General features: G+C 38.3%; 1 protein-coding gene across 8 annotated transcripts in view; it reads right to left on the bottom strand.

Annotated features, from left to right (window-relative positions):
• The window catches only part of ENOX2 (ecto-NOX disulfide-thiol exchanger 2), a 286,573-nt gene that overhangs the window by 255,711 nt on the left and 5,448 nt on the right, over positions 1-25,414 (bottom strand). For 2 of the 8 annotated variants that reach the window (XM_040468170.1, XM_040468171.1), the window contains exon 1: positions 15,501-15,611. The exons of 4 other annotated variants lie outside the window; for them this stretch is intronic. In XM_040468170.1, coding sequence (XP_040324104.1) covers positions 15,501-15,522 — 22 coding nt within the window. In that variant the 5' untranslated portion in view covers positions 15,523-15,611. Of the gene's footprint in view, positions 1-14,375; positions 14,717-15,500; positions 15,612-25,414 lie in introns of those variants that run through there. 2 more of the 8 variants (XM_040468169.1, XM_040468177.1) reach the window with 2 other exon arrangements.

Genomic DNA, 25,414 nt, shown 5'->3' with positions numbered 1-25,414 from the left:
CCCGTTCATGCTCTGTCTCTCTCTGTCGCAAAAATAAATAAACATTGAAAAAAAAAATTAAAAAAAAAATGGGTTTGTCTAAATAAACTTTTTTTCCTCTATTTCTATAGAGAGAACTTTAACAAAGAAACAACTATTGAGATTATCAGGTGTAGATCTTTTTTCCCCAGGCTGAGATATAATTGACATACAACACTGTGTAAGTTTAATGTATACAATGTGATGATTTGATATATGTATATATTGTGAAATGATTACCACAGTAAGATTAGTTAACACTTTGAAAATCTTGGAAATAAGAGAGAACTACTATATTTTCTTCAGTGGTCCTATCCTATTTCATGAAGCGAAATAGGCATTTCTAATTGCTCACTAATTCATTATGAGAAGGAGCCAGTATCAAGACCTAAGCCATCAGGAACGACCAGGGCCACGAGCAAAGGCTAGTGCAAAGCAGGGAAAGAACGCTGCCAGTTTAGGCAGAGTGAATGATGCCATTTCTGGAAGCGTATCAATCATAGCATCCACTTGCAAATGTACGTTTTAAGTTAGATAACAGCATAAAACAAAATCTTAATTATAACAGTAGTTACAGTTTATTTTTCCCCTGGATCCAAATATACTGTCCTATATGCCATGAAGAATAATAAAGTAGAAAATGAGAAAGACACAGTCCTTGTCTTCAAGAACTTAATAACCATTTCCTTCCAACAGTCACATATAGTATGCATACATCACTAATCCTGTATAAGGAGAACAATTTTAGCACATATAAACTCACTGAAGAATAGGAGGAGATATAATACCAAACTGAACATTGGACTGGGTGGTACAGATAGTAAATAATGTTGCAGTTTGGAAAATGGGGAAATCAATGTAGCCTGGCAGAAAAAGAGGAGGCTTTCTGTGATGTGTAGAATTTGAGTTTGCTAAGTTATATAGGACTTGGAAAGGTAAAGGAGGAGGACAAACTAAATATGAAATTAATCTATATCATGTAATTTCATCCTATCCCAGTACTTGAGTTCTTTACCACAGAAGTGTTTTGAAAGTCCCTTCCCATAATACCATCAAATAGGTAAAGAAGGAGATAAGGAAATACACCTACCTCTCTTACACTTTCCTTTCTAAGCCACTCAGACAGACACCTCAGATAAGAATTGATCTGTATATCTAATTAAAGTAATTGATGCTAAAATATGATCGAGGCTTAACTTTCCCATGAGACACAAGTATCTTAAAAGAAAAAAATCATCAGCCAATACAGAATCTCTAATTAGGACAATTACATGGAAAAGGTATTTTGAAGCTAGGAGAGGCCCCCAGAGCATTTTTCTTCTCTGCCCATTTCAGAGAGTGGTGTTCCCGTCCACACATAATCCGCTAGAACTTAAGATATGCAGAATCACTACAGGTAGGACATGCCTTTTCCCCTTATTTATAAGAACTTCTTTACCTCATTGGGTTCCTTGATATAGCAAATTGCAAACACTGTGAACAATCTGTGGGGTTGTTCTAAGTAAGTTTCTATTGTCTTCAGCATGCGTTCTTTTGTTTGTTTTATTTTGTAAGGCAAAAGCATTTATGAAGATACAGAGAGTCATTTCAGACTGATAAAAAGTAAAATGCTCGTGGATGATAGAGGAGTCATTTTTATTTATCTCAGTGATCCCCAACCAGACTGGTGTAATACCCACTGAAGATCATATCAGAACCTCCAACAAATGTTTTCAAACTATGCCTCCCAGCCTTGGATATCTTGATATTTCCCCAAGATGGCATATTCTCTCTCCACTTGATTTCAGCCTTGGTATAGACTTAATAATACTTACCAACTATTACCCACCTTCATTCCCAATTTAACTTTGCATGATCATCATTGCTAAAAAGAGAAATGAAAAAAAGGAAAGAAAGGAAAAGAAGAAAAGAAGAAAGGCAGGGAGAATTTTTTTTAAGCTATAGGAAATATACAACACCAGCTTTCTAGTTGACTGAGTTTTAAACAAATTGAATTGAATTCTCTTAATTATAACAGTAGTTACAGTTTATTTTTCCCCTGGAAAAAATTGAATTCTTTTCATTCTTAAGGACTGGCTTCTATACTCCATACTCTAAGAAGTGTTGTTGTCATGGCCTAGAAACACACTCAATCTGTAATTGGGAAGCACTTTTGGCACCATCTGAGGTATGGAGTGTGAGGGAATTAGAAAGGCTCTATAGACTGACTCCTTGGTAGTAAGAGGTGGGAAGAAAGGATAAAGGTCAATAAACCAGTATCACAAGGTTGGTAGCACAGGTGATCACAGCAGCACAGAGAGGTAGATCAAACTATGGAGATCTTGGGGCGCCTGGGTGGCTCAGTCGGTTGAGAGCCCAACTTCAGCTCAGGTCATGATCTCACAGTTCGTGGGTTCAAGCCCCGCATGGGGCTGTATGCTGACAGCTCAGAGCCTGGAGCTTGCTTCCGATTCTGTGTCTCCCCCTCTCTCTGCCTGTCCCCTGCCTGTGCTCTCTCTCTCTCTCTCTCTCTCTCTCTCAAAAATAAATAAACATTAAAAAAATTAAAAAAAAAACTATGGAGATCTTATGGCTTAATAACCAAGAAGCAAATGCAGAAATTACTGTAAAGCAAAGGTAATAAATAAAGTATAGGAAGAAAAACAGAGAAATAAAAGACAGATTATAAGCCTCCTTTTCAGGTGGCAGAGCCAGATTCACATGTAACTCTGAAATATCAATCAGCTCAGCTAAAAGGATGAAATGCCACAAAGCTTATTTGGAACGCTCTATTTTATTATCCAAAGGCATTATTGCTAGGGTTAGCAATCAAAAACAAAAGACACAAAAACAACACACACACACACACACACACACACACACGCGCGCGCGCGCGCGCAACACCTGCATTCCAGAATGGGACTGAATGAAAAGAAATCATCTCAGATTAATCAATTTTATTCTCCAGATTTGTTTCTTGGATTCTTCACTTATCTGGGAATAATCCCAGTCAAATGCAAGAGATGTGTTGGTCACTGAAAAGGGCACTTCACTTTGGTTGTCTTATATTACATACACCATGGGGATTCTGGTTACTTCACAAATAATAGATTAGTTGTAAAAGGTGTAAGTTTTAGTTCTGAAGTGGTGCTGCTAGTGAGAAAGGGCATATGGAAAGTATGTATGGAGCCACTCCTCATGGGGTCTCATTCTAAATGATGTTTGTGCCTTTTAAAACATCACTCTATAGAGAGAGTCAATACAATCCCTTTCACAATCCAACTTGGCTTCTTTTTAAAGAAATTGACACACTGACTCCAAAATTCATGTGGAAATATAAGAGACCCAGAAATAATCAAGACAACCTTGAAAAAAGAACAAAATTGGAAGAGTCTCACTTCCCAACTTCAAAAATGACATAAAACTATAATAATCAAGACAGTGTGGTACTGTCATAAGGGCAGGAATATAGAACAATGGAACAGAATTGAGTATCCAAATATATACCCTCGTATTTGCCACCAATTGATTTTTGACAAGAGTGCTTAGATCATACAATGGAGAAATACTCTTTTCAACAAGTGGTGCTGGGACAATTGGATACCCACATGCAAAATAATAAAACTGGATCTTGATCTCACATCGTACACAAAAATTAACTAAAACTGGATCAGAAACCTATATATAAGGGCTGAAAATGTAAAACTCTTAGAAGAAAACATAGGAGGGTGCCTGTGTGGCTCAGCTGGTTAAGCACCTGACTCTGGATTTTGGCTCAGGTCATGATCTCACAGTTTATGAGATGGAGTCCCACATTGAGCCGTGCTATCAGCGTGGAGCCTGCTTGGGATTCTCTCCCTGTCTCTCTGCCTCTCTCCTGCGCTCGCTCTCTCTCTCTCTCTCTCTCAAAAAAAAAACTTAAAAAAAAAAAGAAAACATAGGAGTAAATCTTTGCAACCTTGAGTTAGGTAGTGGTTTCTTATGTATGACACCAAAACATAAGCAACAAAAGAAAAATAAAATTGCCTTCATCAGAATAAGAAATTTTGTGCTGCAAGTGTTTGTAATACCATCTTGAAGGTGAAAAGACAGTCTAAGAGTGGTAGAAAACATTTTCAAAACCATGAGATACCACTTCACACCAATAGAGTGGCTCCTTAGTATTATTAGATAATAATAATTGTTGACAAGATTGTGGACCAACTGGAAACCTTATTCATTGCTTGGGCGAATTATAAAATTATGTGACCACTTTGAAAAACAATTTTGATGGTTCCTAAACAAGTTAGACATAGAGTACCATATGACTCAAGTATGTATTGCTGGGTATGTACCCAAAATAAATGTGCATCTATGTCTACACAAAACTCATACATGAATACTCAGAGCAGCATTATTTACAATAGCTGAAGAGTGGAAATGACTCAAATGAACATCAACTCATGAGTAGATAAACAAAATATAGTATAGCATTACAATAAAATAGTGTATAGGTATGAGACAGAATGAAGTGCTGGTATGTACTACAACATGTATGAACCTTGAAAATATTATGCTAAGTGAAAGAAGCCAAATGCAAAGGGACACATATTTCACATGATCCCATTCATATGGAATGTCCAGAATAGGCAAATCCATAGAGAGATCGAGTAGTAGCTGTCTAGCACTAGGGAAAATGGGAAGTTAGAGAGATAATGTCTCAGGGGATCAAGGTTTATTTATTTGGGGAGTAATGAAATGTTATAAAATTGAATTTTTGATGATGGTTGCATAGCACTGAATGTATTAGAGGTCATTATATACTTAAAATGAGTGAATTGAATGGTATGTAAATCATACCCCACTAAAGCTATTAATAAAAAAATCAGTCACTTGAGAAGCACATGATCATTGTTTTCCAACATTTGAGGAGTTACCATATGGAAACAGGGTGAGGTTGCTTGGTGTAAGCTCCAAGGGGTAAGCAGAATGAGGGTCACCACACAATATAATTCCAGAGGGTTCAATTCATGTTGCAGCTGTGTGAAAGGTGCTATGCCTGAGTAGTAGCATTTGGGTGGACGTTGAAGGAAGAGAGATTTTGGCTCATTTATGCAAACACTTAATAACTGGTGCTATTCAAAGATCAAATGTGCTACGTCATAGTGAAAAGTGCCAAATTATTGCCAGCATCCAAGCATAAACTGGGTAACCATTTAAAGATGCAGTGAGATGGGTTCATGTAACAGATTGTATATATGTATGTGGTAGAAGAGGGAGATGTGACTTAATAGCCTTTAAGGTTTCCTATAACCCTAAGATTCTATTAAAATGCCTATATTACAAACTTTCATCTGTAAATCTTTTTCTCATTCTTAATCATTTCCTTATTAGCCAGGAATAAATGAGTACTTACATATCCCCACTAGATTCATAAGTCCCAATAGTGATTTCTTATGAAACAATAAAACTTGATGCTGGGGTCTAGGCCATTTCTAATATTTATATGCAGTCTCTGGCTCAATCATTTAGCACTGGCCTATCTACTAGATTACTCTTTCTGTAGTCTATAGCTTTAATGGTAGCATTTCATAAATATTAATAAGAATAGGATCCTACACTGCACTTAATACTGATAATAGTTAAGTTAATGAATACAAATCCTTCTGGACTCTGTCTTTTCTTTCTTTTTACCCTCTTTTGTCCTTTCATCAGGTATAGAATATGCAAGGATTCAAATATTTTGGCCTAAATCCACAAATGCCATAAGAAACTGGCACTCCATTCTGCAATGCTTTTCTGTCAATAACTTTAAATTTTTTTTTCAACGTTTATTTATTTTTGCGACAGAGAGAGACAGAGCATGAACGGGGGAGGGGCAGAGAGAGAGGGAGACACAGAATCGGAAACAGGCTCCAGGCTCTGAGCCATCAGCCCAGAGCCTGACGCGGGGCTCAAACTCACGGACCGCGAGATCGTGACCTGGCTGAAGTCAGACGCTCAACTGACTGCGCCACCCAGGCGCCCCAACTCTGTCAATAACTTTAACTGGGGATCATAATGTGGAACCATTTGTTGGGTGGTCCATTATGATCTAGATTTAAAACCTCATGTGGTAGCAGTCCTCTGCTCCACTTTACATTTTAGAACTAGTCAGAATGATGCTATACTGAAGAAGAAAAGCTCAGACACAATGAGAAAGGCTGCTTATCCATCCATCCATCCATCCATTTCACAACAGCAAGGGGCAGTTTAACATCCTGTGAGGGGCAGCTTACCAATAGTGACGGGAGGATCAGAAACGGCTAAACAGCTTCAAGTCAAGTACCCTCCTTATTGGACTGGTGAAGTACAGGCAACACAAATAGAACTATCTAAGTAATCCTAACTGACTTGTCTTGGCTCATTGATAGCTTAGGCATACACAAAATCCCTATATCAAAAATCTCAAATGGAAAACATCTGCAATGAAATTGTACTCACTGTCCAGCTAATACATCAGAGCCGTACTATAAATCCCAACCTCGGCGTTCATGCCTTGGAACTGTGTTCTATGTTCTACTTAGCCCTTCTGTTACTTCCAGTAATAAATCTCCATGGATAAGTTCCAAGAAGGGCACTGCCTTAGATCATATTCCATGTTAGAGTGAGTTCTTCTCTCCAGCTTGTGCTTCATCTGGTCTTGATGTGAAGCCAGCAAAGAAAATGTTCTGGATAGTTTGCTGCTAGGTGGAAGTTCTTTTCATTTTAAACTGTAAATATTTAAGAAAATAATTATTCCCTTGTCACTTCAAGTCCTTGAGACCTTTTGTCTCCAGACCATTTCTTTCCCTTCTGTTAAAAGCCTCCTACAGCCCAAGGGTAGGGCACTCAGGGAATGCTATTTGGGAGGGGGAAAGATACTGGTGGAAGCCCAGGGTCATTTCTCCAATGGTCATATTTCTGCCTGTGTTTATCCCTTTTTCTGCCAGTTCGTGCTTTTTAATGCTCACACCACTCAAAATAGTCATGAGTACCAATATTCACTAACTATCAAGCTATCTTTATTGTATTTACTTTGTATCCCACCATTGTAAACCACTCTCCCTGGATCCCTGAAGCATTTCAAGCAACTCATTGCTCTTTTCCATTTCAAGCAACTCAATTCCAGAGAATGGAAACTTGGGCATAGTCTTATTACCAATTAAAAAGGGATTCTCACTACTTTGCTCTAAGAAGCTATTAGTCCATATCCATGTCAGTTACTCAAAATTACATTGGCTTTTTAAATGCCAGATTATACTGCACACTCTTAATATAGTTTACTATCTCCTATCACCTGTAGACTTTCAAAATCATGAATCAAATTGACTTTTGATGATGATCTCTTTGTATGATATTCACAACCAAGAAAAAAATATAATATGCCACCCAAAAAGCTTTTTCAAAATAGTCTGATGTTCTTGCAGATTAATGTAATTTTTATTAAATATGGATTGTCACAATTATTTTATACTCTTCACAGTCCTTATCAAAAGTTTAGGTGAATTCAGATTGCACAACTTCCACTGAATAAGTTGGGCAAATTTCCATGACTCAGAAAAGCATACTAGAGTTGTAGTTCTTTGCAGTTCCAGCCCCACCTCCAAACCAAAGGGCAGTGTTTGGGAAAATGCCAACCATATTTAGCAGCAAGAGTTAGCAGTCTAGCATAGCAGATGGGCATGGCAATGGGTAGAGTGTACAAAGGATTTAAAGAAGGCTTTCTTTACTACCTCTTCATCAGAAGCATTAACTGGATTCATCCCAATTCTTGTTTTGTAAAAAAGTTAACACAGGGAATGTTTTCTTTACATTCTCTCACTTTACACTGATCTGGGAATTTTGTGAGGAAACACCCTAGTGCTGAGAACCTTCTCTCTCACATGCGCGTGCTCTCTCTCTCCCTCTCTCTCTCTCTCTCTCTGACTCTGACACATACACACACACACACACACACACACACACACGCTCGCACACACAGAAAAGACAACCATTCCTCAGTTCATATATAATTAAAAAAGCAATGGGGATCCAGGCTTTGGAGTCTAGGGATAGAGCTGTAGACAAGTTAGTGGTATATACAGTCTTGAGTAAGGTAGACAACATTTATTTAGAGGGTTAATGAGAATTAAATGAAATAACTTATCTAAAGATCCTAGTGTAGTTCTATAATCTACCTTTAAAATATATTTGCTTCCTTCTCTACCCTGGTTTGAATTATGAAGAGTCCTGATCAGAGTATACTTTTTCATTGAAAGCAGAGATATCTGGCTTCCTAAATAAAAATGTCACTGAAAATTATAAATGTCATTTGTTGCTGGGGGAAGGGAGAGCCAAGGGGTTAAAAAATTTCTTTAGTTCCAAATGGGTTTTGTCTTTATGCATTTCTCAAAACTGTAGCCGTGGTACTATCTCTTTAGTTCTCAAAACAAAAGAACCTATTTGCAGAGTTCTCAAGGGTGGCCCTGACTGGCACTTTCAAACACCGGGTTTGAACTCCTCTAGGCGGTCCAGTGAGGCTGGATACAACAATAGATTCTGAGAGTGAGCTTGAATGGTACAAAAAAAGCGGGGGTAGGGGGAGTCTGCTGTCCACTGAAAACAGAAAACAGAGCCAAAGAAAGTGAAGAATGTGAAGGCAGAAAAAAAAATTTCAGGATGTGCTAAAATTTTTAGCAACTGAAAAGAGTTACAAAGAACTGGAATCTAGGCAACAGCGGGCAGGTCAGACAGGCATAATTATTTATCATATAGTTTCCACAGAGAGCAATAGTCAAGTCCACTATTCTACCTACATGTTTTTTCCAAAACCATAGATTCTGACCCTCAGATAGTTTTGAAAGCCACCAAGTACTACTAATACACACGATGAACTCCACACAATAAAACAGGGTGCCAAGATTTATGTGTCTTTATGTAGAGATTACAATCCATTTCTGATTCAAATTCTTCCAAAGTATTAATGCTATTTAAATAATGAAATCATGCTAAAAGGGATATACTACTGGTTCAAGGAAAATTTGTCAGGGAAAGAAATGGAAGTGGAAAAGTAATGACTAATGAGTGGCTTAGGGGCTGATCAATCCAAAAGAGAATGGTTAAAGGGTCTATGAGAGCTAAAATGTCTGGAAGTGTCTATATCCCAAACATTGGAACCAAGAGCTCTTTCCTCTGATTAATTCAACTTTCTTATCCCTAGCTCAGAAATCAGGGCTTATCAGCGAGCTCTCAATAGCAAGCCAATAAGAGTAGAAAAATAGTACTGATGAGAAATGCAGAGTGTAGATCTCATTTAAATTTAATTGAGATCATAATTGGTTAAATCATTTCTGAGGATAATTCACTTTAGGCCATTTAAAATTTTAGACTATGCAAAAAAAAGAAATGCAGTGTCCTCTATGTCAAAGAAAATGATGTTCCTGTTTGATTTCTTATTTATATACAATGATCGCTGTAGCCACTAGACCCCTAAGGAAATTATTCATTCTAGATAGCCAAGCTTTCTGGATTTGCACTTCCAGTAGTGCACCTAATAGCCACATGTAATTGTTTAAATCTCAGTTTAATTAAATTTAAAAATTCAGTTCCTCACTTGCAGTAGCCACATTTCAGTACTCAAGAGCCATATGTGTTGGACAATGAAGATACAGGAAATTTCATCATCACAAAAAGTTCTATTGGACGGCTCTGGGTTAGACACCAAGAGACCAAAAAATTCAAACGATTCTAATGTTTGAATTTCTACAATGTAATTAATATTCATATCCACAGAGAATACAGATTAGGACTTAACACTTTATTTTTGACATGGACAGTGGTTCTCAAAGGTTAGTTGTACAGAAGAATCATCTGGAGTGTTTGCTTAAAGCAGACAACTCAAAGAACGATTCAGTAGATCTGGGATGGGTATCCAGGAATCTGCATTTTAAACATATATACTAGGCAATGCTGACACAAGTAGTCACTAAACACAATTTTCAACGATCAATTTACAAATTCTGATTCATTTTCTTGTATGGATTATATGTGTACCAGGCAAGTCCTTGTCTCTCTACAAAACTGCAAAAATATTCCACAAAGGCAAAAGAAGGAGTTTTCAAGGCATAGTAGATCTGAGCAAAGGTGAATACAAAGAAAAAAAATCAAGAATATAGTCACATTAGACACAGAAAAAATCTTCTGAACAGAATATTCCATAATATCTATGGGGCAGAAGCTATGTAGCCATTCAGCTTCGGGAACTCTGAAGCTCTGGGAACAACTTTGAATATTGAGCTGGCAGGAGAGGAGAAAAACTTTGGTCGTGCAGTTTCTGAAGACCTAAATACTGCATGTAAGTGTTAAGTATATACAAGGCAAAAGGCTAGGTGCTAAGAGACTACTAAAATAAGTTTTTTTTAACTTCAAACAGTTCAGTCTAGCGGGGGAAAACAGACCACAAATAAGTATTATAATATAGGAGCAGGTGTCATTTGAGCTGAACTTTAAATGTTGAGCTGCTCTAGGATCATCAGGGATGTGGAAGAATGGCAATTAAAATCTAGACAACAGCATGAGGAAAAGCTCAGGAGCTTGAAAATTTGGGGTGTACCTCATGACCTAGAAGTGATCTAGAGTGGTTAGTGAACAGGGTTTAAGGAAAGTTGTGAAGTGACAGATGCATTCTGGGTGCCAGGGACCAGACCACGAATGGTCCTAAATGCCTGTTTGGAAAAAACAGAAACAAAAACAAAAAAACACCACCACCAAATCCTTTAGATGTTTGAGGAGAAAAGGTCGTATGATAAGATCTGCATTTAGGAAGAACACTCTAACAGCTAGGCATAAAATGGAGTGAAAGAAGATGCAGGGAAGATGTCCTATGATTTGGTCGTTTGGAAGAAAAACTGCACCTCTGGTTGGCAATGCTTGTTCTTGCAAAAAGCTGGGAATCGAGAGAGAAGCAACAGAATATGAGACTTTGTTTTAGCTGAAAATTTGAAAAATTCTAGTGGCAGTATTTAGAAGATTCTGGAGATGCAATGATCCACCACGACTCTGGCAATAGAATACCAGCAATGAGGGTCAGAAAAAAGAAAGATTTCCCACAGTCTAGTGAGCAGACAGCTCTACACTTTCTATGTCTTTCAAAGGCATGGACAATGGGATATGTGGACATGGGTGTCACATGAGTGGCAAACAGCTTCTTCAGTGAAGTGCCCTTAAAGATATACAACATACTGCATAGTAGCTAGGGGGCATAGATTCTGGAGACAGACTTCCTGTGTTCAAATCCTGATTCTGCTACTTAGTAATTGTGTGGCCTGGTAGACAGATTACCTAAACTCTGTGTCTCGCTTTTCCTACCCGTAAAATTGGAAATATACTACCTACCTCATAGGAGTGCTGTGAAAGTTGATGAGTTTATATACATACAAGGCATTTGTAACATGGTCTGATCCATAGTAGGCACTCAATAAATGTTAGCTATTATTATGTGTATATGTGGGGGACACGCTTACTTGTTCTATGTTCAACATCCCTTGAAGGCATTAGTGCTATATCTAAGCGATGGCAATCAGTATGGTTCAGCATACCAAAGGGCATCTGCAGTATACTGTCCTGCACGGACAGAGTGCCTTAATTATTATACATAATGAGCATCTTAATATTTTTTTTGGAAAGGGACAGATATGAGTAAGTTTTTAAATTTATAGATATTCTTAGTGATCCCCTTACGTAAGCTAGTGTAAGCTGGCTCCAGCACACCACTGGCTGATGCATATAGCCCTCATACTCCCATCCATAAGACCTGGCTTCACGCCCCTACAACTTTCTCAGACATGCACTGAAGGGAAAAATCCGTCAGACAACCATCTTCAGCTCCCTTAACAGCCCGAACCTACAAATCTACTCCCTCTCTAATTTCTCTTGGCCTCAAAGAGCACAGGGAAAAAATGATTATTTTGCAGATGAAAGACTTTTTCTTTCTCCAACCAGAAAATGTCAACATTTTTAAAAAGTCCTAATAAGTTCCTTTTCATTTATGTTTAGAGTGCTTGTTCCCAGAAAGAGGAATGGGGTGAGGGGGTGTTGGCCAGAGTTTTCAACTGCATAGGAAATTTGCCACCTGAAACAAAATTGGAGCTTCCAATCACCTGCCTGCTTTTCCATTTCCCTGCCCTCTAACCCTGACCCATTCCCCCAAGTTCCCTCCAGTATTTTTTTTAAGTGTCAAATTCCATTTAAGTTTAAAGAGTGATAAAGAGGGCTTTATATCATCCTTTTTTTTTTCCTTTTTGCTAGAAAGGATTAATATAAGAATAGCTTTACGTTATGTTAAAGTGTAAAGATACCATCTTAGATAAGGATAAATTCTAATTACATGGCATCTGAGACAATATATCCATTGCCATCTTTCCAAAAGTCTCATAAATAGGTCATAACAATATTGGCCCAATCTCCGGTTCAGGTTCTTGGCAACGTTCTCAAATATTCTTTGTCAAATACTAAAGAAGAGTTGTCTATGGTGTGAGCATCAAGTCATTTCCCCAGTATACGGCATAGTCTCTATTAAATTCAGAGCTAAGAATGACTGCTTCAAGAATGTTTCCTGAAGAGGCTTTTAAAATTGTTTTTACCAGAGAACGACTATGAGATGCTCAAGTATGTGGGTTCAGCAAATGAAGTGATAACACAGTTTTAAACAGTATTCCCTTCTTCAGTGGGACAGAAAATATGTTTTTCCCCTTTAAACTAATGAAATTAAAATTAAAAAACTATTTGGAAATTTGGAAAGATGAGAAATCTGGTCTATTTTATTTAGATAGGTATATAGATAAGATACACAGAAACAAAAGCGTGAAATGGAGTTAGCTGTATATTTTTTCTGTTGATCTGGATAAAATACGCAAATTTTAAAACATATAGCACCTCACATTCATGGCCAGTATATTTTAAAATACACATATTTTTATGAAAACTGTATATGTTTATTGAACAGAATATTAAAGATAAACTAGCTTGCTTTAGAAGGAAAATATTCCACATTAACCTTTTTGATTGGACATTTTAATCCTCTCCCCAGTTTTACAAGGTTCTACTTTCATTCATATTGATGTATAAATTAATCAAAACACTAATGTTTTTTGGCACGCCTGGGTTGCTCAGTTGGTTGAGCTCTGACTTTGGCTCAGGTCATGATCTCACGGTTCACGAGTTTGAGCCCTACATCGGGCTTGCTGCTGTCAGCACAGAGCCTGCTTCAGATCCTCTGTCCCCTTCTGTCCCCCTCTCTCTGCCTCCTCTCTCTCTCCCTCTCTCTCTCAAAAATAAAGAAACATTAAAAAAACAAAAATCACTAATTTTTTCATGCATCTGCAAAATTAATCTGGAAAGCACCCACGTATTAAAATAAAATTGTTAACATAGTTTGGGGAAAAAAATCTCTAGAGTGCTCTCAAATAAGACATTGTTTTTTGTTTGTTTCTTTGTTTTTTTTTTAGTAAATGAGTACATTTGGTTTTCTTGACTAGTAGCTTAAGTTAAATTTACCCTGGATCCATCAGCTGAGAGGCAGAAAAAGCAGATTCTTGAATCACATCATCTAACCTATGAGTTCAGCCTCTGACACTTGTTAGAGGTGAGACCTCAGGCCAATTACTTATCGTTGAAGCCTCAGTTTCCCTACCTCTGAAATGGATATCATAATGCCACTGCCCTCACACCAGGTTGTTATGAGGATAAACTGATCCAGTATATGTGAAATTACTGTGTAAATATTTTACACCACATCCAGGATTAGTCAATAACCAACAACTATACTATAAGTTATTTTTAAATAGAGTAAAACCATGAGGGAATTAAACATGTATTCATTATTAGCATGCAAATAAAATTCAGTCATAAAAGGCATCTAGTTGGGTTTGACATCATTCATTAGGTCACCTTGGAATTGAGAGATGGCAAGGAGATAATATCATTCTCTTTTTAACATAAACACTTTTATTAGCATGGAGAGTTCTTCCCAGATATAGTAATCCAGTAGCATAGCAAAGTCCAACGTTTTTCACTGCCAGAAATTTAAACCAGTAATACAGGTCCATGAGAAACTTGTATTTATTGAACCAAGCAATATTTTCCATGAAATGTATCTATTTGCTTTTGTAGTAGAGAAAACAAGGTAGTCTGTGTTTTTAATCCAAAGAGAAAAACCACACGAACTTCTCACATTAAAAATGTACAGAAACGGCTCTTCTGGAGTCAAGCATGCATCAGGGTAGAGAAAACATCCAACAAGCACAACTCTCCAACACTTAGTGAAACAAACCAACCGCTACCCAAAGAAGAAACTGAAGCTATAAATTCAAATAAACAGGCTGCAGGGAGACTACACAAACCTGCTGTTGCTTTAATTGCAGACAATTCAATTCAGCAGCTGTTGGTCCAGGCACTAAGGTTCACTGTATGCTCTTCAGCGTAACCTTGAAATACTGTCACTCACTCACTTCTCCACATCATCTGCATGCTGTCCAATTAATGAGGAGCGAAATCAACTGTCAAACCACGCATCAAAACAGAACATGATCTTTTAGCTCTTAAGCACAGGAGCACAATATTTTAAGGACAATAAAGCATGAATGGGGGTGAGAATCCTTGACAATAAATGATATTTAAACTTCTCAAAACACATAGTTGTAGGAACTAAGCTTCTGTTCTGTTCAGCAGGAAACTGAAACTTTCTTAAGGTTTTTTCATTTGGAAGGATCCTTTCTAACTGTTGTGTAAGAAGCCTTTAAAACAAACATTCGCCAATACCTTATCAGTCTTCAAGTTCTTTGATATGGACCAATAGGTTTCTGAAAGCTTAAGAGAATACTTAAGGAACACTTTTGGTCCAATGATATTTTACAATACAAAATGATTTGGTGCTGGCATTTTTAGCCTTGTTGTTTCCAGCACTTTTTTTTCTACCAAGAGACCAAACAACAATAATATATAATATTCATCAATCTGAGTTAAATAATGAAATAAAAATAAGTTTACCAAAACAAATGTGTTCTGGAATGCTTCCTGTTTGAAGTTTCCCTTCTCTTAACTATACCCCAAATCTAGACAACCAATTAACAAACCCAAGAGTTAATACACTCAAGAGAAACACAACATACTAAGTGCTTAAAAATTGCCTTTTGCTTCCAAAGCACTGTGTCTTCTGTGCAAACACTCTAGTCTATATCGCATACTACCAGTTGCAGACAGGAGACTTGAGAAATTCAACACAAAAATATAGCAGAGAAGCATGCACAATTAAGGGATCAGGACTAACAATTTAACAGAAAACCCAGATTTTATATAGCAATCTGCTATAAACATTATAGCAAGGGGAAGGCATGTTTCATGCAGCTATTTTGCTTAGCTCATTAGAACCTTATTTGTCCTTCAGTACAGTTGAATTGGAGGCAAAATAAGAGAGGAGTGCACTTTAAACAAAAGGGAAATTTCAGATAAAATAAAACATACCATACCTGTATATTGTACCAGGAACATCGTGATACTCTTCAGGGAACTGTTTCACGTTGTATCCTACCGTGAGTTATTCTCCCCTTACCCTCTTCTCTCCACAAAAAGAAAAGCCAAAGCACCCCAAACCCCACTACACACTACCCCTAACCCACACCCCCAATGAGGAAAAAAAAAACCTAGTTACAATTCAGCTTAGATCCGATGCTTCTGTTTAGCTCAGCTCCAGCCGAGCAACTGAGCTCTAGCAACGGAGCATAGGGAGGTAGATTCTGATGCCAGTAGCACTTCCATCCACTTCACTTACACAAAAGCAGGCAGTGGAAAATCCAGGAGCCTTGAAGACAAGGGCTGGAACTGGCTTTTATGAATTGCTATTACTGCATGTGTCACCATCCATCTCCAATGACGGACACTTATAGGCTGAATTGAGAGTGGAGGGGGTGGGGAGGAGGAGGTTGGAGAGCAGGTGGAGAAGCAATTAGCAGTATGTTCATCGGAGAATTCGTTCGGGATTTCATACATCAGTGCCTAAAGAAACAGCATGCAGTTGACAAATCAGAACTTTACGATTTGCATGCCTTAGAAGAAATCTTAGCTCACAGCTCCAAACGAAATACTGCTTCCCCACACTTACAGAGCATGAAAAGTCACCCCTCTGCTTTCTCTTTCCTCTAGCTACTCTTGTTCCAGAGAAATCAACATTCAAAATGAATATTTGCTAATTTCCCCTAAAGAATTGTACCTAAAAGCCTGAAAGCAAAGGAAGTATGAGGAAATTAAATTATATTGAACATGACATCTTTTAACAAAAAGGCAGGAAGCTAATTATTTTAAGCCAACTTTTCATCCCTAAACCCATTCCCCAGGTGCAGCTTTCACACCTATAATCACTGGATCACACAACTTTTGGACATATATTAAACACTGGAAAACAACCTATGTATACCTAAAAATAGTTAAAGTCAAGATGAAAAGCTAAGAGCTATATGCACAACTCTCTCCATTGACAGCCTTAATAAGGCACTTTGCCTGTAAACGCTTCAGTTTTACTCATCTCCTAAACTGAAGCACATATTTTAGACCAACTTCAAGATTAATGATGAGTAGAAACAAAAAGGAGATAGTCACTTAGGAAGGAAACATGACACAACTGAAGGAATACTGCGGCTGGGTATCAGGAAACCTAGGTTCAGATTTCAGTTCTACAACTTTCTAGCTGTGTTACCTTGGACAAGTCAGTTAACCTCTCTGAGCTTAAGTTCCCTTATTTATAAGTTTGACATAACTTATATCTAAGTACCTATCCTGACTACTTCACAGGATTGCTATGAAGAGCTAATGAGATAATAGATATGAAAACCCTTTTGTAAATCATAGAGGGTTATAAAATTGTATGGGATTATTATTATTATTATTATTATTATTATTATTCTCCAAAACAAATCTTGCCTAAATTGCTGAAGTCAGGCGCCTCTATCACATAAGTAAAAAGAAAGACCCAATATAATTTCATGAAAATAATTCTCAATTCTTCCAATTTTAAAGTTGGAAGGAAATATTGTTTGCTCTTAAAATGCCACAGGAGGGAAATTGTCTTAAAAGAAAAAAATTTAAATCTGATACATAATACATCAAAAGTTTATTAAAGAAACTGAAGCCTCTAATTTCTTCTTTCCTTTTTGGAAAGTCAATTCAGTTGTTTTTGTATGGTCTAATATTATGTACCATCTAGAATGCAAGCTACAGGACAATGAGCATCACCTTCTGTTAAATCTTTCTTTTAACTTGGTATATCCTCATTGCCCAGGGTGTGTGGAAGGATTCAGGTTGATTAGCTAAATCTAAATCCACAAGGTAAAAATCCAAAGTCATGTTTTATGAGGCTCCAAGCTGCCTTGATACTATATATACAGTGACCAGCTGGTTTAAGCTGGGACACAATTTTAGCACATGAAGTCCTGGGGTGGCCACACCTGGGGCACTAAATGATCCAGGCAATGTTTGGGGACCTTTGGTTCAGCCAAATCCCACATGTCCTGATTTCCATCTGTATGGTGGTTACCCAAGTGTGTGTCTGTCCACATGGGCCGAATCTGAAGCAGCCAAAAAAAAAAAGGTGGGCGCTATAGCAGAAATATCAGATGTCAGCTCCCCCTTGGCCCCCTCTAATACCATCTGTGTTCGCAAACAAGTGTTGAGCCCACTTCCTGTGAGAAGAAAGAAAACTTTCTAATTGCCCCTTTGAATGTCATTGCCAATATTGAAAATGCCAGTAAAATATGTATCCAAAATCTATGTTAAATCAAGGGGGGAAATGGATAATATAATTCACAAAAAGTTGGGTGACTGGTAGCTAAAAGGGAGGAAGCATTAAAAGGGGAACAGGAGGGGAGGGTTGCGGGGGAGGAGAGAGGAAGCAGGAAGAGAAAGGAGGTAAGAAGAGCAAATGAATCTAAAGGGAGAAGTTTTGTTGTTTTTTTTTTCAAGCAGAAAAATACTAGCTGAACTCACCCAAAACCTCACCTCCTAGAAAATTCTTGCTTTTTGAGGTATTGAGAATAGCCTTTTTACCACCACAGCTGCTATCCTAGCCTTCTAAATGCGTGAGTAAATAGTCAACCGCTTGAAAAAGCAATGACAGCCCTAGCACCAAAACTCACTCTCATTTGGCATGTGGAAAGTCAGGCAGGCGGGGTACAGTTCTCTAAAGGCCTCCTCACTGCAAACCTCCCCCCCACACACATACAGCCTTGACTGTGGTATGGCTGGCCACTAACAAAGGTGTCGCCCCATTTCAGGTTCAGCAAAGGAGACTTGCCTGAGATTTTTAAAACCACATTGGTAAGAAAGGAACAAAGGTTGTATTTCAGAATCAGGAGTTCTGTCTTTGGGCATTGCAACTGAACTCTTCCACATATATAAGCTTGAAATTCATATTCCACAAGTTCCTCAGAAGGGCCACTCAAAGTAAAGGGAAAAGTACAGGGAAGATAATTTTTTGTTAGCTTCCTTCCCACAGTCCAAAGATGAGGATCGCATCAAGAACATGACTGAGAGCATACATCAAAAGGCAATGAAGTAGGAGGCAACAGTTTCAACCCAGATTAGCAAGAATGGAATTGAAAGCATCAGAGCATCCTGATAAAAACAAACACATAAACATATACACCAAGAACCGCTGCAATGTTTCCATTATCCTGATTTCAAGCTCCAGAATGTAAGCACTAACGGTTCCCTAATCCACCCAAGCTCCTTCTCAGCAGCCTCACTGTCCTTTTCAAATGAATTCCCATTGCTAACCACCTTAGTTAGATTCTAAGTATTTTTGTCAAAACAAATGCCCCTGTGGAAGATTGCAAAGAACCAAGAATGTGAATCAAACCATGAACCTAAAACAGGGAGAAACAACATTACGTTGCTAAACCTCAAACAAAAGAAGTGCTAACAGTTTGAAAGCAACAACTAGTGAGTTGACTTCAAGCAGAGAAAAAAAAGCTCTCAACTTTTCGGAATCGATCAAACTTGTACCAAACCCTTAGAGTCCAATCAGTTCACATTCCTGCAAAGCACACACATCAAGACTTGGTTTCACCTGCCTAAGAACCCACAAAGGAACCATAAAATTAACACTGGATAAGAAGTTGGGAGAACTGGATTCTCCTGATTTTTTCTACTGTTTGACCTTGGTCAAGTCACTTATACTCATTCAATCCCAGCTTGCTTGCTTTGGAACAGCTGGGATGTGATTATCAATATCCCAGGTCTAATGGTCTATGACAATTGTGACATTTACTCTCGTGACAAAATAGAAAACATTTGTCACAATCTGGCCCTAATTTCTAGGAATCATGGAGGTGGGCCTCTGCAACTCTCCTAATGGTTTCTGTTTCTAGCTTATTTTGAAACATGCTCACATAGGAGTTAGGCAACTGTGCTTGCTTAGCCTTGGGAATAGTCAGCCTAATATTCCTCTTCAGAATATTTCTCTTCAAAAAGCATTCCAGGAGCAGTTTGTTTCCTTCAAAGGACAGCTACAGGTGAGTGGTCTGACCCCAAAAGGGAAAAAGGAAGGAAAGAAAGTCATCTAGAATATGCTGAGCACCTATTGTATGCCAGACGTGGCATGATACTTTACATTATTTTTTTTTAATTTTTTTTCAACGTTTATTTATTTTTGGGACAGAGAGAGACAGAGCATGAACGGGGGAGGGGCAGAGAGAGAGGGAGACACAGAATCAGAAACAGGCTCCAGGCTCTGAGCCATCAGCCCAGAGCCCGACGCGGGGCTCGAACTCACGGACCGCGAGATCGTGACCTGGCTGAAGTCGGACGCTTAACCAACTGCGCCACCCAGGCGCCCCTATATTATTTATTTTAAATTAGCTCTCACAACATAGCTATGTGCTCAATATTACTATCTTGCATTTTATATGTAAGGAAACTGAGGTTTACTGATGTTAAGTGACTTGCTTACTCTCCCTGAACTGGTAAGTGATAAAACTGGGATCTGAACTCAAGCAATCTGAATCCATTACTATACTAACACTCTAATGATTAAATTCTGAATGACTGAATTCCTTCTCAATTCAGTGATTCAACTGGGCTTGCTCAGTGAATAAATTACCTGCTGAGTCAATACGGCAAAAAAAAAAAAAGAAAAAATCCTTGCCTTTATACTGACTTGACAATTTTAAAAAATTTCATCAGACATGTGGTTAAGACCACTGGGCTCTGGAGTAAGAAAAACCTCAGTTGCTAGAATTCTGGCTTATAGGTCTCAAGTTTTCTCATCTGGCAAATGGGAAAAGTAGTACCTGCCTGGCTGAGTGGTTGTAAAGCATTAATGATGTGATAGCAGCTAGCACAGTGTTTGACATAAAATTGTTCAATAAACGTATATTAGAGCTATCCTCAGACTCATAAGCAACAGAGAAAGAAACGAAAGGTTATTAAGAAAAAGAAAAACAGGATTCATTGAACTCAAGTGCTCCTTGGCCTGTAGAACAGATTTAGTGTGAATCAAGTTTTCAGTGGCCCACCCATATCCTCTAAGCTGCATCTTGTAGATTAGCATATTCATGAGGCTCCATGAATATACTAATTGGCAGTGCCTAAGTAGTAGTAAGGAGACTTGTCATGTGGTCTGCTGAGCAGCAATTGTCTCCAGTTCCCTAGAACCTATCCTAAATAGAGGGTTGGAAAGTATCAGATAGAAGTACTGCTGGAAGTACCAAGTGGGCTAAGGCCCTTTTCTTCCCCTAATTCTTCAAGCCCTAGCTTCTCTCTCTCCCATTCCCTTGTGGCCCACTTCTCATATACTCCTGTCTGCCCTTGGTGTATTCTAGTTTTACTGTGATTCTTTTCATGGCTCTAGCTCTGTGTCTGTTCATGAGCAACCAGTGGTATTTATGGAATGTGTGTCTGTCACTGCACTAGGTAAAGTAGAGGGACATCTAAAAGTTAATTGAAGAGACATGTGTTCCATGGCCAAATAGATCTAAGATATACAGGTAGACTGGAGTTTTGGCAATACAGTAAATGCAGCTAAAACAAGATGATTTGGTTGATTTCAGAGCACAAAGTAGTTTGTTCATCCAGTCAATGACATACATACTGAAGAATTTAGAAAAAAAATGCACAGTTGTTTGCAACTTTACTTGAAATGCATAAAAAGTTGTATAAATGGAGAGATGGGTGATAAAGGAAATAGAACAAAGTGTTAATTATAGAATCTAAATGGTGTGCACAGGGGGTATTTACTGTACAATTCTTTCACATTTTCTGTATATTTAAATTTTTTCATCATAAAAGGTTGAGGATAAAGGAGAGGGGTAAAGGGTATAGCTTTTTCAACTTCAAATATTTCAGAACAAAATATCATATTTATATAAAGAAGCATAAATGAAATCAGGCAAAACGTTAAAAAATTGGTGAATCTGAGTGGATGGCAGATGACAGTCCTATATGATTTGTGAAATTTTTCTCTAGTTAAAATGATTTTAAAATAGAAAGTTAAAGGATAGTTTGTTGAACACTGGCCCCTTTTACCTAATGTCTCATTTGCCATTTTTAGTAGAATGGATATTGGGTCAATAATAGTAGAGAAATTGGAAAGAATGAAGGTGGGGGGCAATAATCAACCGACAGATCTACCTTGGGTTCCTACTATATGCAAGACGCACTATGCTAGGCATTCTGGGGGATTCGGAGACAAAAAACATAGTCCCTGTCCTGAGACTCACAGTGCAGGTGAGGGAATGCCAAAGCAGCGTCTGAAAGGGTAGCTGGCTAGAGCAGAGAAATTCTGTTAAGAGAAGTGTGAAGACTGGCAAGGTAGATTGGGGCCAGACTACGGAAAGTAGTGAAGGCCACGCTAAGGAGTTTGGACTTCATCCTATGGATAATGGGAAACCATTTACAGTATCTGAGTCAGGGAAAGAACATGCTCTAAAACACATTGGCTACATAGTAATAATCTGTTTGAGCACAGGTACCTTCAACACATATTTGTTTTCTATTCATATACATCTGACCCTTCTATTTCCCATATCTGGATGTGGCCTTTAGGGATTTTCAACATTCTGGATGCTACCCATTTTTTTTTAACAGCCACTTTGTCATCTTTTCAGCCTCTGTTCCTTTCCCTCCCCCAGCTCCCAAGGGGAGCTGCCCAGCTCTCAGCTTAGCCCTGCTGACTCAGTAAGCAATAAATAAGCCTCATATAGTTTTTTAAACTAAGTTGCTAAGCTTTCCTTCATGGCAATCAAGCCCCAATCACTACTGAGATCATTGATTTGAGTTGGAAAAATGAATATTCAGCTAAGCAACATGTGAAGGAGTACAGGAAGGTATGTCGTATGTGTAGAAGGAAACTGTTTTTCAAAGTGATTTTTGGATACTGAAAGAAAACCTAGTGGAGACGGTATTGCTGAATAGCAGCAAGTGATTAGGGTAAGACCTCTCAAAGACTGCCAAACTATAAGGTGGACTTTGTCTCTAGTTTTTTCCCCCCTATAATGCCAGTCTTCCGATCCAATCATGCGATTCCCAGATTTAAAACTCTGAGCTGGCTCCCCCCTGCCTATAAAGGCCAAGCTCCTTAGCAGGCAGACTTCCCTCACCAACCGGACACAGACCTGTCTCCAGATTCTTATCCTGTCCCCCTCACCCAACTCCCAGTGGTTCACACACAGTATCTTACCTTTTCCTAAAGTATCCATTCTCACACATGTGACTGCTTCACATGTGTCGGTGGTCCCTTTGCTTGGAACCCTTGCCCACCACATCTTTTTCCACCTTGTTTCTAGGCAATACCCACTCATCCTTGGTGATTCAGAACAGGTAGACTCTGGTCTGTGACTTCTCCACCTCCAGCAATAATTCTTCCCTCCATCATGTTTCCAGGGTATTTCTTATCTAGAGTAATATACTATTCCCACTGTAATAAAATTATTGATTTAGGTGTCTATCTCCCCCCACTTAACTGTGAGTTCCTTAAGGGTAGGCAGGGACTACTTCTAGTTCATCACTGTACTCCTAGCACTTACCATAGGGTTTGGTCCTGTGTATGTGCTCAAATGTCTATTGAATAAATGAGCTTGAATATCAAGTGCTCCTTGAATTCAAACTCAGCATCTCTTGAAAGGTAAAAATTAGAATATTGTGTGACCAAAGTAATCCCAGTGAAGTATGTCTGAGAACTTGACTGCAGAAGTGGTAGGAGGACAGGTTATGGGGTCTTCCTGTGGGACCTTTCTACCCCAGGAAGCTCTTACTGGCAGCTGTTGCTGGCTAAAAACAGGGGCAGCTGGAGCAGACAGGAAGGGCCCTTAGTGGGGATTTCCCCATCGTTACCTTTCATAATTCAGGACTGAAGGAAAGTTGTTTATATAACATTCTCCACACAGTGTTTTGATTCTTCTGAATTACAGCCAAACTTTCATTTGTGCTCTGCCTACAGATACATTTGGACCAGACTTGTTAATGGATAGTCACTGAAAGTTCCCCAGTTCACATTCTCACCTGTCATTATTATGCCAAGGAACAATATTTTGTGGGTAAGGAACCACTGAAAAACTGAGAGCCAAAAAGGGGGCCGAACAGAGCTAATAAAAATGATCTTTTATTTTTCTCCTAGATTGCTAATATATTTCCTAGCACCTCCCATCCTGCACTGGTTTATATTATGTATCAGTAAAGGCAAAAAAAAAAAAAAAAGAAAACAAAAAGAAAATGAAGACTTTGGCAAAACTTGACGCCTGTAGGCACGAGAAAGAGGAAGCAACACTGAGGCTTGGAGTATAAATCTTTAGACATATGATCCATTGCCACTTCTGCAAAGTAAACATTTCAGCTGTTTTTAAACAAATGGCAAAAGCAATTAGCCCCTTCTGTAGACTAAACTGAGGTGTATGCGGAATTAAAAAAAACTTAGTCTGTTTTGATCTTCAAAAATGTCAAACTGGTAAACATTTCGCTTTTTTGTTGTACATATAAATCTATGAGCCAAGCCTAGCTTGAGGAAGATTTAAGAGACATAAAATTTGTCTGAGGTGTCTGCCAAATCTCTGCAGCAGAGAGAAACCCTGGAGAAGCTGACATAGTCATAACTCTCAAAACATCACTAGCAGGCTTGTGCAGGGCTAGACGTACAGAAAGTCACTGTTCCTTCTCTCAAACTGTTTGTAAACAGAGAAGTAGATCATTTGCTTATCAGCTATCTGGTAGCTTATTTTTGCCCATATGTCCCACAGAGGAAAGAGAAAAAAAAAGAGTAAGTCCCTACTGGTACATATCCCAACCTTCAGCTGCGTAGATTTTCACTTATATGACAAGCCTGCTTGTTAAAATCTTCTCTTTCATTTCCTCTTGCACACTCATTCTTGTATGTACACGAGATCAATCTCTGTCTCTGTCTCTCTGTCTGGAAGGCATTACAAGAAGGTATTTATATGTATCCAGGACAGTGTCTAACAGAGTGCTTTGCACATAATAAGCCCACAATAATTCGGCAAATGAATTGAAACTCTATCTGTAATTTTTATGTTCAACTTATTTGTTCATGGAACAAGAGAATTATAGATTCTTTTTCTTGAAGTATTTAACAGTGACAATTCCTTACAAAGTAAAGTCATTTTATTCAAATGATTTGTGCTTAGGACTTCTGTCCTTTAAAAGCATCCATTTTTGCACAATGGGAATTATTTGTAAGGCAAATGAAGGAAAGTCCACACTGCAGGATCCTGAATGACAATATGAACACTAATATATTTTGTAGAGAAAATCAGATATCCCATATTCACCTGATTGTATGTCGTTATGGTAATCCACCACATATGTCTAAAATCACTTAACAATGCAGGAATATAGTGCATGCATGGGCTGCATTCTGTAAATAGGATTAACAGTTGGATTCAACCAAGGTCTTCCCTGGGGAGAGATTGCTGGAAAATACATCTACATGACATTTAAAAAAATAAATTAACCAATGACATTGGCTCCCATGAGACACATTGTTTCTTGTACATTCAATTCTATCACAGTTTTCTGTAGCTCTCTACTGACATCCCCATCCCTAAAGACATAGAATTTCAAAACAGAAAGAAAAACAGAGCAATCGGAGCTCTTCTGTCTGTCCTGCATGAAGTGTTATGTACACAAAGAAAAGAGCTCTGTACATTAGCACAATGTGAACTGTGACATGGTGAGATCATGTCAGTCTGGACTGTTCTTGTTATGCCGTGGTCACATATAACTTGCCCAAGGGAATGAACAAAGTCTGTGTGCATGCTAAGATTGGCAGGGGCTGCAGAAAAACAAATACAGCTGTGTTATACAGCGGGGGGGGGGGGGAAAATAAACTTAATGAAATTTAAAAAAATAAAATTAACCAATGACATTGGCTCCCATGAGACAC

Source organism: Herpailurus yagouaroundi, unplaced genomic scaffold (genome assembly GCF_014898765.1).
Source record: "Herpailurus yagouaroundi ecotype Mexico unplaced genomic scaffold, PumYag 67681, whole genome shotgun sequence".
In the NCBI taxonomy this organism is placed as follows: domain Eukaryota; kingdom Metazoa; phylum Chordata; class Mammalia; order Carnivora; family Felidae; genus Herpailurus; species Herpailurus yagouaroundi.
Note: the sequence above shows the minus strand (reverse complement) of the source record. Positions and strands in the feature narration are given on the sequence as shown.